Source organism: Colius striatus, chromosome 1, assembly GCF_028858725.1.
Source record: "Colius striatus isolate bColStr4 chromosome 1, bColStr4.1.hap1, whole genome shotgun sequence".
NCBI classification, from domain to species: Eukaryota; Metazoa; Chordata; class Aves; order Coliiformes; family Coliidae; genus Colius; species Colius striatus.
Window position 1 is genome coordinate 101,783,790 of NC_084759.1, and position 14,779 is coordinate 101,798,568.

General features: G+C 37.0%; 1 protein-coding gene across 3 annotated transcripts in view; it reads right to left on the reverse strand.

Annotated features, from left to right (window-relative positions):
• Nucleotides 1–345: 345 nt before the first annotated feature.
• CXADR (CXADR Ig-like cell adhesion molecule) overlaps nt 346–14,779 on the reverse strand; it is a 34,740-nt gene continuing 20,306 nt past the window's right edge. Inside the window, exons 6-8 of one of the 3 annotated variants that reach the window (XM_062002500.1) lie at nt 14,465–14,603; nt 13,923–14,109; nt 346–1,414 (exon numbers count right to left, since the gene is read on the reverse strand). In XM_062002500.1, the coding sequence (XP_061858484.1) occupies nt 1,373–1,414; nt 13,923–14,109; nt 14,465–14,603 (368 nt within the window). In that variant the 3' untranslated portion in view covers nt 346–1,372. Of the gene's footprint in view, nt 1,415–9,779; nt 14,110–14,464; nt 14,604–14,779 lie in introns of those variants that run through there. The other 2 variants (XM_062002492.1, XM_062002483.1) reach the window with 2 other exon arrangements.

A 14,779-nucleotide genomic window follows, 5' to 3' on the forward strand; every position in this document is an offset into this window, starting at 1 on the left:
TTGGCATAAAAGCAAGTGCTTCTTAAAGGAAAAGTACCTATAAGTAATTATAATACTGAATTGAAATTCATCTTGGAACACTTTTTTTATAACTTGCTGAACCTATGACATTTAGAAACTCTCCTCTCATTTTTCTCATGAAGATACTTTTCTTAGATGGTTTTACTTCTTTTTTCACATGCACTGACAAACTCAGTTAGATGGATCTTTTGGTAAAAAACATCTAAGTTTACTGTAGAATTAGCTGTGCTTCTCTCAAAAACAGAAGCAAAATAATTTAATAAGCAACATTTTTTCAGCATTATAACCACCAGTTTCACCAATGGATTATACAGTTGCCTTCAGACCACAGCCTAATGGATATCCCTGGATTACGGATTAAATTAGTATCTACATATTTACAGGGGTAAAAACCAGCATGTGCACATACACCCAGTATTTCTGAAGAGCACAGAAAGACACAGGTGATCAAAACCAGATTTAAGTTTGCATATGCTCACTGTTGCTTCCTAAATGCTGGGGTATCCTTCAGTGTGCTCTGATTTGTGTGGACTGTGACAGATAACGAGTTATTAAAAATGTCCGAGTACCAGAGTAGAGTTCCAGGTTCCAGAAATTGATTCCTAAGATCTCATCCACGGGATCAGTCTACAGGGACCTCATCCTTACATGGTTAGGTAGATTAATATTGTCACTATGAAATTGGTACCCAAAGTTTCCATGCGACAGGAGGCAAAAGGGCCCCCACAATACCCTTCCTCCCTCTGGTCTCCTGCAGGTTACAAGGCAGACATCAATTATCATAACATCTGCATTAACAGATTCTGCTGAAGCATCTGTTAACTGTGACATCCAAGGACATTTTATTAAGTGTTAAAAAATAAATATACAATCTCAAGATACAGTGCATTTCACACACAGGTTGTAAGATCTCATTGGTGTCACTCCAGCATGCTAAGCTTCCTATCAAATCAGTAGACAAGAAAGCAAGGAAAACCCAAAACTACTCAATTTCAGATTGCAATCTCTAATGAACACTCCACTACTTAAGGCTATATTTCTACCATTTGAGTTGATGTTGCTAACTTCACAATTTTTTTTAAGGGGGAAAGAGAGGGGCAGAGAAGAGATGATTGTGTACACTTTTCAAAATACAGAACTAGCAAAAAAAAAAAAATTGATAGTCACTTTGTAAACTTTGCATTAAAAATAGGTAAAAGAAAAAAAATTGGTACTTACAAAGCCAAATACAGCCTACTTAATCTTGAATCTAAAGTAAGAAGTGATAAAAAAACAGCACTTCATTTCATAACGTACTTCAGTTTCACCATACTTGAAAGTCATGCAAAAAATGATGCCTGTTTCTTCATGTTTATACCACTGTTATGTCACCAATCTTGTGTGCGATGTCATACTATAAAAAGAAAGAATATTCATTAATCTCTATCAACAAGAGGCTAGATACTGTCATATACAGTAATTAAAAGCACAATTTGGATCATGACCCAAGTTACGGTCATTCAGATTAGAGTTTAAACAGTGCCTTCCACAAAAACAGAGTAGAGGTGTAGCAAACTGACTCAGTTTATCAGCAGACTTTAAATGACTGCAAGTTTAACTTAAGAGCAAACCAGAGCACACCTACTGCTTTTCATTGTTAAAGTATCTTTCAAAGTCTGCTTAGATATTTATTTCTTCAGTTTCACACCAGTAAATTACCAAACAACACATTTTTGTTGTTTACTGGTATAAACACTCAGTTTTCTCAAAGAAGCCAGTGACTCATCCCAACCTGCATCCTTTCTTGTTTCATCATTTCCTCAGAAGTCATTTGTAGTTGACTTTTACCGGGGACACTTTTTTTGCACAAAGATAATAAAAACCAACTATTTGTTCCAGTTACAGTTTATCAGTTCTGTATTCTTTGACTTCATATTCCAAGACTGGTATCATTATAAAAAAAATTATAACTAGGCATTTTTGCTACCAGTCCACGCTGCAAAAATTGCCTTTTCTATATACTGCTGACCGTCATCAAATAATTTCCAAACATGATGACTAGCAGAAAACAACTCCTGCTAATTAATAATCCACAAGTGTATATGGATAAATTACATTTGCTGGAAACATTACCTTACTCCACCACTTCAGATTATTACAGGCTTTTGTGTTATTACACCAGTCCTCACAGATTTTTAAACATGCCTCAATGCCACAATAGTTTCTCTCTAGGACTAGTAATTAAAAAAAATCTGACTCAGGCTACTTCTGTAACATCTCACTTTCTTCCTTGCAAACTGTCACACGGTAATTAGAATTACACATCAAACAAAATCTTCCAGTTGCAGGTGATGGTAAAAATAATTAAGTACCTTCCCAAAACCTTGCTTGGAAGCATTATTCAAAGCAGTACCAAGTACTGTTTGGCATTAAATCATCCCATTTGCCTTGTTTCTATTTAAAGATATTGTCTAGCATGAGAGCCTGTTTTACAACTTCACTCTGGCTATTGTTTATATACTTATTCTTTTAAGGAATATTCAGAGGCATGTTAATGGGGGCTGAACACTGAAGTGAGAAGTGTCCTTTCTGTCTGTATTCCTCTCTGTGTGACAGCTAACACAAAACTCCTATTTTCCACCTCTTGCATTAATAGTCACAAACAGCTAACTAGTTAATAATTAGTAAATCTGTGCCTTCTAAATAAAGACTAAAGCTGCTCCCCACACAATTCATCCTATCCCACTCTATTGGAAACACTTGAAGAAACACAGCTCTTACGTATCAAAATAGTTACAAATCTAGCTATTCTCAGGGATAGTCGTGCGAGCAGGGGCTCACGTAACCATGGCTTTCAGTCAGGCACATCCCTCTTCGCTCCCTTTCAGGAATAGGTCAAGAGACAAATAACATATCCTGCTCATAAAGAGTCTGCTCTACAGTACACACAGACCAGCTGGGATGGGGCGAGAGAGCTTTTGATGCTCCAGTTATCTGGAAAAGCAAAAGTTTTTAAAAATCAGATGTTTAAGTGAGCTAGAAGGGCAAAGTGAAACAAACACAACAATCTGTTCTCCTTTGCTTGTACTTTCCTGATACAGTCTTGATTTTCTTCTTCCTTCCAAGTAAATCTCTACCAAAAAGTAAAAAAGTAAAGAAGAATGCAGTCTGGCAAGTGAACTCTAGGATACAACTACAGGTTACTCATGCAGCTGTGATATTAAAAAAAAAATAAATCCACCCACTAGTGCTGTAACTTATAAACAAGGTGTGGCAAATTGTTTATCTCCCAAGGGGAAAAAAAAACCCATTAATGAGAAACTGTCTGTCTTGCAATGATGTACTTGCAGTCATAAGCTGGAAACACAGGGGCCAGTCTAAAATACAGTCTATGTGTATGTAGCTTACAGTGTCTAATGCCTAAACCAGGGACAAATTAGTGAAACTGGTTAGGAACAAAAAACGATGACAGAAAAGATCCATAAAAGGAATGACCCTTCACAAAAGGATGATCAATAGCAACATACTGATTCAGTCAATCCAGCAATCAGAAATAAAACAGCAGCATATGACAGAAAGAGAAAGGTCAGTCACCAACGCAAGTGGGAAGCTGTAGGTAGAGGAAAGTTGTATAAACAGCCAAACACAAAGTGTTGTTTGTTGCTGACAGGGCCAATAAGAAGAAGGAGCTCTACATCTCTATGTATCTCAGCCTGGTAGTGTACGGACACACAGCTAGAAACTTCCAGTCTCAATAACTGTCTGCATTCTCTATTTCCATTTCCAAAATGAACAGGATGAACTACTTTACCCTGAGAGTACCTTCCAAAACTAACGTACATGAGGGAAAATGGTGGAGAGGGAGAGTCAAGTGACCCATCTGAGTGACGAGGGACATCAGCCCAGGTGAATACTCTTTCCTACGTGGTATTGAGTGGGAGGAGAGGGAAGTCACCTCCTTCTGAAACTATTCCAAGCAGATATCCAAGCTGTAATCTCTTGATGTCTCCAAAAAAATGCATTGCCTCTTGCCTTGGAAATGGGGTTTGGGGGATCCTTCACCCTCGAGAAGCTACCTAATGAGATCTGCCCTATTATTATTATTATTTTTACTAGAACTTGAAACACACAAGTAGCAGTAGAAGTATTATAAGAGCAACTACTATCAGGACAGAATTAAAAATAACAAACCAGCAAGCAGCAGGGGACAGAGATAACCACAGGTGGTTAAAAGATAACTATCTTTTAATACATATATTTGAAAATTTCCTCAGATTATGAATGAAGTGAAAACAAGCACTAGACAGGCAGCTGGCAAAGACTGAAAAAGATTCGTCAAGATTAGCTTTAAAAAAAACGACTGTGTGATGGGAAACTCTATTTCCAAATGTCCATAGAAGTCAACAGAACTAATCTCTAACAGATGTGGGAGCCAAGGGATAGGGAAACGATGTCAACATTAAAAATAAAAAATAATCACATAGTTAAGTCATGACAGAGCCAGGATATCAGCTCTCATCCTCCAAATCATTAATCAGAGTCCCTTGCCTTGGGTTTCTTTTATTATTATTGCAGGTGAGTGAGCTTCTGCAAGCCATGTGATTAAGGTTGCCCTAAGAGCTCTTGCATGTTCAGCAATTTCTCCCCCGTGTACAAACCACAAAGTTGTCAGCAAGTTAAATACTTAATACAGTTGGAACACACACAGGATACTGTCAGGATAAAATTCACGTGGTAGTATCATGATCCAGTTTTCACTGCAGTTGGACATCCCACTCAAGAGTGCTGATTAAAATCCAAGCCTTGCCCAGGTAACACCAGGGGCGATGAAATTATGCTAAGTCAGGCAATGAAAAGCACTGCTGAGTATAAAGGCTTGAACACTCCTTCCAGTTCTTTCATCTAGGAATAAAGGATTTCAGTGGGTTGCCTGAGACTCCTGCATGTCCACCCAGTTCATTTACTATGAAAAAAAACCCCACAATGATATCAGATTTAAATAATGTATTTAAAATACATTAAGTAGCAACATAACCTCGATCTCAAGAACATGTTAGAGCTTTGATGCCTTTCAAGTATGTGAGTCTACTGTGATCAGAACTGTGTGTTATCTGTACAGGAATCAGAGTTTTCCCTGTTTTGATCCTAAAAGACAACCAACAGGTACAATGACAATGTGTATAAGGATTTTTTTTTCTTTCTTTCTGAATGAGCTACAAGCAAAGAAACGTCATTGATGACCTCAACTTGAGTCTGAGGAAAAGAAACATTTCAATGACTAACTCTTAAATTCTGGTTGGTTTTGGTTTGGGTTTTTTTTTGGGAGGGGTAGTGCTCGTAAATAGAATGGATGTAGAAGAATGTACTTCCAGCCCTGCAATAGTGTGTGTGAAAAGGCAATATAAACACAGCATTTCTCACCACAAATGTTACAATCAATCACAACTATGTTCATCCCTCAGCCATATATTTCCTTTACCGATCTATGTAGAGTTTACAGCTTTTTGACAGAGTTTATACAGAAAACCAAAATATCTGACCTGATGTAGATTACAGAAGGCATTTTCTTACTTATTTCCCTGAGGAAGCAATAATAACCTCCTGGCAGCTGAGTAGGTTATTTTGCTTTGGAAAAAATACGATTTCTTAGCAAGTGACTGCAAAGCACCACAGAAAGGGAGCAAGGAACAGACAGATGCCGCCCCGGCGCCGCCCGCCAGGGGGCGTCCTGTAGTCCCAAAAAGACAATTTCTTACATGGTTTCAACACAAACTGTTCACATTTAGCTGTAAAGTGTGGGTTCGATTTTTTTTTTTTCAAAGTCTTCTGGAGATGCTACAGGAGACCACAGCTTGCCTTCCCCCTCCGTCAAAGTTCTGTGTTTGAAACACAGAGAGTTAAACAGGGTCATGCAAGGTCATGAAAGAGGTTACTTAGAGGTAACTGAAAACACAATTCGAGTCTGAAGTGAAAGAAAATGAATTTCCTAAGCAATTTCAAACTGAATTACAGAATACAACGATGAAACTAGGACAAGATCTAACAACTCATTTGAAGCTGTGTCCTTTTAGGAAGTTGGAATTTTTCCTGTGTACCAACACAAGAAACGGGGGAAGAGTATATTACAATAAAGTAATTGCAAGCTTCATTTTGTATTTTACAGCTGAGATGAACTGTTACTCATCTTGACAGTTACAGGATTGGAAGTGACATGGAAGGGCATTTTATCTATCTGGATGAGAAGTTCAGTGCCAGCAGCCACAACATAAAGCTTTCTGACATGTTCCACAAACCACCAGCTGAGTCCCAGAGTTGGCACCTTTTTCAGCAATCACAAGCAATCGAGTAATTTCATGTATTACCACCAGTTGCCTTTATTTCTGGTCTAGGGGTATCACTTTCCCTCTCCCTTGAGCTACTCTAATGGTAAACAGAAATCTTAAGCAATAACTTTATTTTGATCTCCTACAGTTAAAGTAAGGCATAGCACAAGTGTCCTGACTGTAAATATTTTCTCAGGAACACCACTGCATTCAGACAACTAGTAAATCGTCTGTCAGTTGCTGCTGCTGCTGGTTGCAACCAGCAACCTTAAACACCCAGAACAGATGCTCTGCTGTCCACTGACTTCTGAGAAGTTTGACTAATCTTGAATGCTGTTCCACATGTGAAATACTGCAAAGTGATATGAAACCAGGAGATTCAGATTCCTGTAGAGAATAGTTTCACTTACAAATCATGGAGCAGGCCAAATTCTAAACTATGAAAAAGTGTTACTTCCCTTGTACAGCAGTAACTGGTCACAAGAAACGAAATCTCAACTTTCTTTCCAATTCACACAGAAAATAATTTGCAAAATTGACATAATTGAAATCTATTATACTAATGGTACTAAATTACTTTTATAGCTCTTCACCATCTGATTCACTGTTCCTTGATACAACATTCTGAATGAGTTGCTACCAAACCTGAGTGACCACTGCAGCCCTGGAGATGTTTGTGCCCAGATCACCAAGAAGCCACGCTGTCACCGTTTGTTCTGTTTGGGATGTTCAGGAGACTAAGTCTACATTTTCTCCTTTTTCTTTACATAGTACTGTTATATAGTAATAACAATCAAAGGATATCGCATGCAGAAATTATGCACAGTACTAAGAATACAAGACTCTGCAAACGAAGATACATTGGCTACATAAGCAATTCTAAATGCAAAAAGGTTTTGCAGACTGAAAACCCCCAAATCAGATGCTGCGGGAAATCAGAGTAGGGAAGGGCTTCCAGAATTCAGATCCCTCCTACAAAACTTGCTACAAACTCACTTTATTCTCTCCATTTTGCAGTAAAGGAAAATACCCTGGGAAGACAGTCCAATCTCCTTCAGGTACTGCATTCCACTTTTGTCCTCCCTGCCTGCAGCTGACAGAACCACAGCATCCCAGCTCAGAGAAGTGGGACAACTATCATTGCATTACACAGCCTTCTGCATTTCCCAGGGGACATACTGCCTCCAGGGATTTTTTTTCCCCTGTAAGAAAAAATTAGATTACTGAAGGTAAAGTGATGTGCTTTCAGATGTTAACATCTCTTCTAATACTGCCATGTTTTCAAACTTACATAATCAAGTTGTGTAACCAACATACTCAACTTCTTTATAAAGCTACTCCCCTTCCACCACTCAGCAATTGTAGCATCACACAAGGTTCCCGTATGAACTCCATAACTTTCTTGATGTTTCCTGAACAACATGGTAGAATTGTCCTTCACTTGGGTTTTTTATATAGTGCTGACCACAAGAAATTTCAATGACTGTGCTAATCCACTAAAAATGAGGACCCAGCTAAGCAGGTGCTGCCAGTAAATGCTATTGACTTTACGCATTCAAAGCAGCCTGACCAGTACTCAGCAGCCCAAAGCTGACTCGTTCAAAACTCCAACTTAAGAGTGAGACACTAATAATGACTTACAACAATACAGGAAAAAAAAAAAAATTAAAAGAAAAAAAACCAACCAAACAAAGCATCCTTAAATGACCCCTATTTTCAGAAATTTGACCCTGAATAGAATTCACAAGCAGGGACAATGCAGTCCTCCAGGCCAGTTTTCTGCCACAGAGGTTAATTTATAAACTTAAAAGGCTCATATTCTTCTCCTGATAGCTGAACCTGTAATAGTCTGAAAAATGCCTAAAGCAAGTAAAAAGAGAATCACTGTAACTCAAGTACACACGTTATTTTTCTATTAAAATGCATGTCTTCATGTTTTGAGTAATCACCTACAGTCATCCCACAAGTGAAAGGTAATTTTAGAAAAAGCTTATTCTTGCAAAGGCAGGCAACATTCATAGCTTCCTTCACTCTACTCTTGCTTTTGCTCCCTAATCAGCTATGTTCTTCATAAGTTCTTTTGGTTTTATTTAATGGATTTTGCACACAAGAAACAAGGTTAAGTCACTGTCATTAACCTTTCTAAAACAGTCGAACAATTAATTGACTATCAGCATTATCACAGAGGTTTAAAAAACCCAAGCTTCTCCATCTAGGAATCCAAAAGAGTAACCTCAAAGTACACAGTCAGTCTAAGATGTCCAGAGGAAAAAAAACCTCCATACCACAAAATAGCAAGACAGGCCTTTTAAGAAACTTTGCCCAATATATTGTCTAATACATACATACACAGACCACAAAGGTTTTGTTGAACTACCAGATGATGAGTGTCCCTCTGTTCCTTCAGAACACCATTTGGGAAAGCAGCTAGCTGGTGCTTTGCTGGAATTCCCACAGGCAAGCTGAAGGTACTCAGCTTCTCTTGATTCACAATCATCTCATTTCCAAATAAGAGACCTGGGGCAGCTGAAGCAGGAAAGTGCAACAGAACTGCCGCTTTGGAAAAAGGACAGAAGCCTTGAACCTAAGTCTTGAAGTTAATATTAAAGAGGTGTAGAAAGGTTTCTTAAGAGCTACAAGAACAAATCTGAACCTTCATTTTTATGAGGTTTCATTTTGTATTGAAGCATAAATCTTCACTTGAAACAGGAAAAATCTGAGACGTTTTTCCACCTGCACTCCATTTAAAAGTGTACACAAGCATGTGAAGTTATGTAAGGTTTTTTTATATAAACACAAAGTAATGACTGAAATATCTAGCATGGGCCAGGTACACACAAACATAAGACATGCACACATTAAAGAAATGTAAGCTAATTAGGCCTCCAATTACATAAAAATAATATTTACAAGACTTTTGTTTCCTAAAACTATATATATGCCCAAGATGACACAGGAGAAATTGCATTAATGTCAGATAAAATTACAAGGACAGTAATCAGTTGGTTTGTGGGGTCAAGGGGTATGGATAATCAAATTCATTTGATTGAATCAAAAAATATGCACGTTTAATAAACAACATAAAATCAAGCATTTTGTCAACATGATTTCAGTGCTGTAAACCTGCTGGTTTGAAATTTAGAATACTAGAATTCATCAGTTTCAGGAATTCTTGGTTCTAAAATGAACAGGGATGAAAATGAATCTAAACTTCCTTCCCAGTCTTCTGTTTATCACTACATCTGTGTATCTACACTTAGAAACAATAAAAAGTATATGTTTTTAAGATAGTTCAATATTTACTTCCTTTAGAAAATTAATGTGAAGAAACAAAAAAATAAAATTATTAATGCCAGCATGAAACAGCCCTATTTATTAGTTCACTTCCAATTACAGAAAGTTGGAGCCATACACAAGTGGTGTTTTAAAATAAAGACAGACTACTGTTTTCTCCAACAGTTTTATTTCAAAAAGTACACGTCTGTCATGGAACTACAACATTTTAAAGTTTCTGACTTTGTTTTTACAAATTCACTCACAATATTTGTATTTTAAAATACCATTCCCTCAAAAGCATGAATATAAAACTTCATACTGAAATTCATATCGAGTCCATGCTTTGTGCATGAGAAGTGTAACATAATATTTTGAATTCCAGGAAATGTTATTGCTCCAATTTCAGCTGAGCTGTGCTTCAATGGTAGAAGACCAACAACCAAAGGGTCCCATAGAGCACCTATCAGGTGTATAAAACAAGGTTTAAGTGACACAAGTAGTACTATGTCTTTAGACTGGAACAAAGGTCTAAAGTGATCCAGAATATACATTGCAAAGAACAAAATCAAAAGCTTATCATGGAAACCAGTAATATACAATATTCAGCATTACATAAAAACTTGCAATTCAGAATTCTTTACTTGTACTATTAAACAGGAAGCATACATCTAAAATGAACGCAACTATCAGAGTTGATAAAGATGTGTGCATTGTACATTTCTTTCACAAGTCATGTTCCACCCCTTCAACAAGGCATTTCTGTGCACTGCACAGTTCTGGAAGAAGAATGCATTTTTAGGTAAGGAAGTTTCACACAAACATCTTTAAATATCCATTTCAGAGAGTTTATGAAAATGCTTGCAATGTATGGACAAGTGTTACAGTGTTACATAACCTCTGCAGCATCACAAATCTAACATCTTATTCACACCATGCTAAATTCAATAGTTTCTTCTATATATACTAATCCTCAGTGGACACGTTTACAGTCATGACATTAACTAGAGGTTTCTTGAGTTCACTTGGAGTATTTACATAACAGTACCACTTCCCACACACTTGCCCTGCTCCCCCCCCCCCCCTTTTTTTAAATTTTCTACATGAGACATTAAAAATGCCACCTTCTAACTGGTATATCAGCTGCCATTGCTAACAGAACTCCTTTAGGAAGCAGAGTTATCTCTAAGATCGGACACCTCATGTGTTTAACCAGTTCATCTCCTACACAGCTAGGAAACGTTGCTAAACTACAGTAGCTGCTTCTGAGAATGAATCTTAATCCACTGTGAGCAAATCTACTGACAAAAGGAATAATTTTTAATAGCAGTATTAGATTTTATAGTAGTGTTCTACCCATTCAAAAAGGTGTGATGATAGCAACTTGAAGCAAAGTTCACCCCAAGTCAGTGGTTCATTATTTCAGATAAGGACTATGTCAGATTCTATTTCCTTTATTTTCCATGCAATTACATAAATAGACAGACACTGTCAAAGCTGCTAAGCCCAACAGCTAGGCTCTGAGGGCACATCGTGCTGTCCTTCTGTTTTGTCCACTTATTTTTTTGTGCAAGCTGACAGAGCGTTAAGCATGTGTAAACTCTGCTCTGTACACTTTAGTGAGATAGGTTTCAGTTTTTGAGTGTCCTAGGGCTTACCTGACTAAGCACAGGGCCTCAGGCCAAACTAGAAAAAAAACACAACAAAACAACAAAACCCACAAAAACAACCCACCAGGAAACACAAAATCAAAAGTAAATAAACAAAAAACAAAGAAAAACACATATGTCCAAATTCAGTAAGATTTGTTGCCTGGTTGCTTAGGTTCATAGCTTTCTCTTGGTCTGTGATTCCGTTTAGTTTTGTGCTCTACCTAGTATTTATTAGAACTATACCCTTTTAATTAAGGAAGGCCTTAGTTTTAAGGTAAACAATCAATGTATAATTAAAAATCTCAGAAGTCTCTTCTATCACAACAATTGGATGCAGGAAGATGTCTCCTCATCTATTGTTCTTCCCAAGTACATGTTTGGCACAGTTACTAAACTAAACCTGGTATTTACCACACAAGTAAAAGTCAAACATTCGTCTCATTGGTACAACAACGGAACAGTTTCCAGGAATAGAAACACTTAAATCATAATTAGCATTTGAAAAAGTAACTGACATTTTGAAATACAGAACAATACAGAGAGAGACACCAAAGTCACATCCAAAAATAGGTATGAAGAGGTATAAATAGTACATAAGAATCAAGAAATCAGATCACAGTGTCATTTTAAGAATTGTACCATCTAAGCACCTGTTCAAACAGCAAGTTTAGGCACCAGAAATTTCATAAAAACTGAAGTTACAATCAGGCAAAGTTTATTGACAAGGCACACATGAACGATTAAAAAATCTGATCTCTAACAGTATCAGTTTACAATCTAAAGAGTCCCAAATGTGTAAAAACTGTAAGTCTAGAATTCTTAATAGCCATTCAAGTTTCTAAATTCAGTATGAAGGGTATGTTCCTTACGTTAACAATGCCAGCCAAAAATTGTGCACCTAACCACAGATTGGGACAAACCTTTAGTAATAAACCAAAGAACTTATCACAGATCTATAAGAAGCTACAAAAACCACAGACACTAATCCTAGAAGTTTGTGGAAGTGTTTTCTTTCACACTGTTGCTACACACAAATAATCCTAATATCTTTCAACAGGTGATTCAGATACTTCCTTCATCAACATCATTGCCACATGCTATGTGTCTTTAGAGTTTTCCAAAATACCTTGTAACATCTATAGCTAGAATAAACTGAAGGGATTACCCCCTCCCACCCCCCAAGCACAGGTTGAAGAAGAAAGTAGAAAGGAAGGGAAAAAAATGCAGAGATTCAAACTGCACTAAGCTTTAAATCCAGCTTCCATAGGTATATAATATCCGTCATCAAAAGCTATCAAAAGTCCTTAAATACGTGTAGAAGTCAGATAAGAAATTGTTATATTGCTCCTGTAATGCTTTTAAAGTTTGCAAAACTGGGAAGAAGTGCTTTTCATCTTGAAACATAAGATTTGTATCAACAGTTTTAGATAACTATTTCCTCTCAGATTCTGGCTGCACGAAACTCTTGCCCTTAGAAGTCCAAATGCCTTTTCATAATATTCAGGGCTGCTGAAGATGCAAGGAGAAGAGAGCTTTAAACTCCTTGTGAATTCATCCAGAAAGATATTAGCATCTTAAGTAAAGGCTTACTGCTGCTTACATGTAAATGGGAAAAGGCATTTCCACAAGAGGTTAGAGCAAGAGGATAGGTATCAAATACCAGTTACTTCACAGCTTCCAAATTAAAATCCCACGCAGCTTCTAAGTAATTACTTTGGAAAAAAGGAGTATTGCCTTAGAATCTCAACGGGCTTTGTAAAATGCAAGGTGCACTTAACTTCAGACCTGTGTAAGGATACATATTCATTCTTACTGCAACAGTAACAGTTGATCTATACATTTTAACGCTTAGATACTAGTACCAACAACCTCATAGGACCTCTTGAATCCGATAACACAATACTTACATGATGTGACTAGAACTAGTTACAACAGGAAAAAAACCCTATTTCAAAGAGCTTGCAAGATCTCCTGACACATTTTCACTCACTGAAATTTTAAATTCCAAATAGATTCATTAAATTAATTGAACCAAATCGAGTAACTGGTAGCCCCTGAAATAAGAGCTCAAGATGCGCCCCAAACAAACATTACCAAGTTAAAAGAACTGCATAAACACTTGGTTTGAACAGAATTCAAAGTCATCCTCAGTATTTCAGCCTCCTGCAACTACATCCACATTGGCCAAGTTCAAATATTTGTTATTCAAAAATTGAAGATAAAGTTTCAGCAACTCTGTGAAACATCACGGTCTACATATGAAATGCTTTTGTTACTTCTCATTTGTGTCTTGCTGTTACATACTTAGAGCTGCACATTAGCTGATAACATCTCTTTAGCAACCTACCAGAGATCCAAATACCTTCAGTGTCTGATACTCATTTTGGAACTTCAGTGCTTTTAGCAAATAGTTCAACTGTCATATACTAGTAAGTTGAAAATTGAAAGGAAGAATTGGTGGCTTTTCCGACTAACTTGTTCATTTTCTTCAAGGAAAATTGCATGCCATTGTTTAAATGAGGGATGGAACACAGTAGTTTTCTCTAAAACTTACAATGAGCACTTAAAAAACAGCATTTAAATTAATTCTATTTTATACTATGGACCCATCTTTGCTTTGTGCTGGAATCATCACAGGAACAGCTCCCATTCTACTTAAATTAGGTGCAGCTACCTTTGAAGGTGCAAATGTTGGGTTTTGACCAGAAGTACGTTCAAAGTCTTCACTGGGGACTTGGCTATATGGAGCTTTGGTATATCCTTCCATATTTGAGGGAGACATTGAACCCAGAGAAGAACGATTGCTGCCTATGTAGCTGCGGGCTGTTGAGCTGCGACTTTTTGGAGGTGGGACGTCTTCTCTGGAATAAACAAAAACAAAGTTGCAGAAAAGGAATTCAGACAGCATTACTATGCTGTAGTTCAAAATTAATTTTCAGTCAGTTTGCTTCTATTCTAACACAGTAATAAAAAGAGGTTCCCATATGAAAGTTAATAAAAATCCAAGTATTCATTGCCTTTAAAATCTTTGCTGAAATTAGACATGACTACCTACATCATATTCGAAACAAAGTTCTCTGCTAAGCTGTTAGTATGTTAATAAGCTTTCCAGATTAAGACAGAAATGTCAACTGGTAAGTATCTTACTTGCAGAAACACACATTCAAAAGTTAATCTTCAAATAATACTGCTCAGAAACTAGAGATATGTCATTACCTGATATCATGATGCACTTCTTTCTCATATTTCTTCTCTCTATGTTTCTTACAGCAAAGGAAGATGAGAAAGGCCAATACTGAAAGACCCAGAAGAGTTCCTATAATAGCTCCAGCAACTATACCAGCTGTATTTATAGCTAGAATAAACAACAAAACTGTTTAAGTGCCAAACTTATGTGACTAACTTCTTCTAATGTTAAAAACAGTATGCTTCTATATGATTCAATAGTAGCATATCATTTGAGTCAGAGTATATGCTTCCATCACACACCTTTAAAGCAGTAAGAGCAGTTAGAGCTTTCTGCATAAAAAA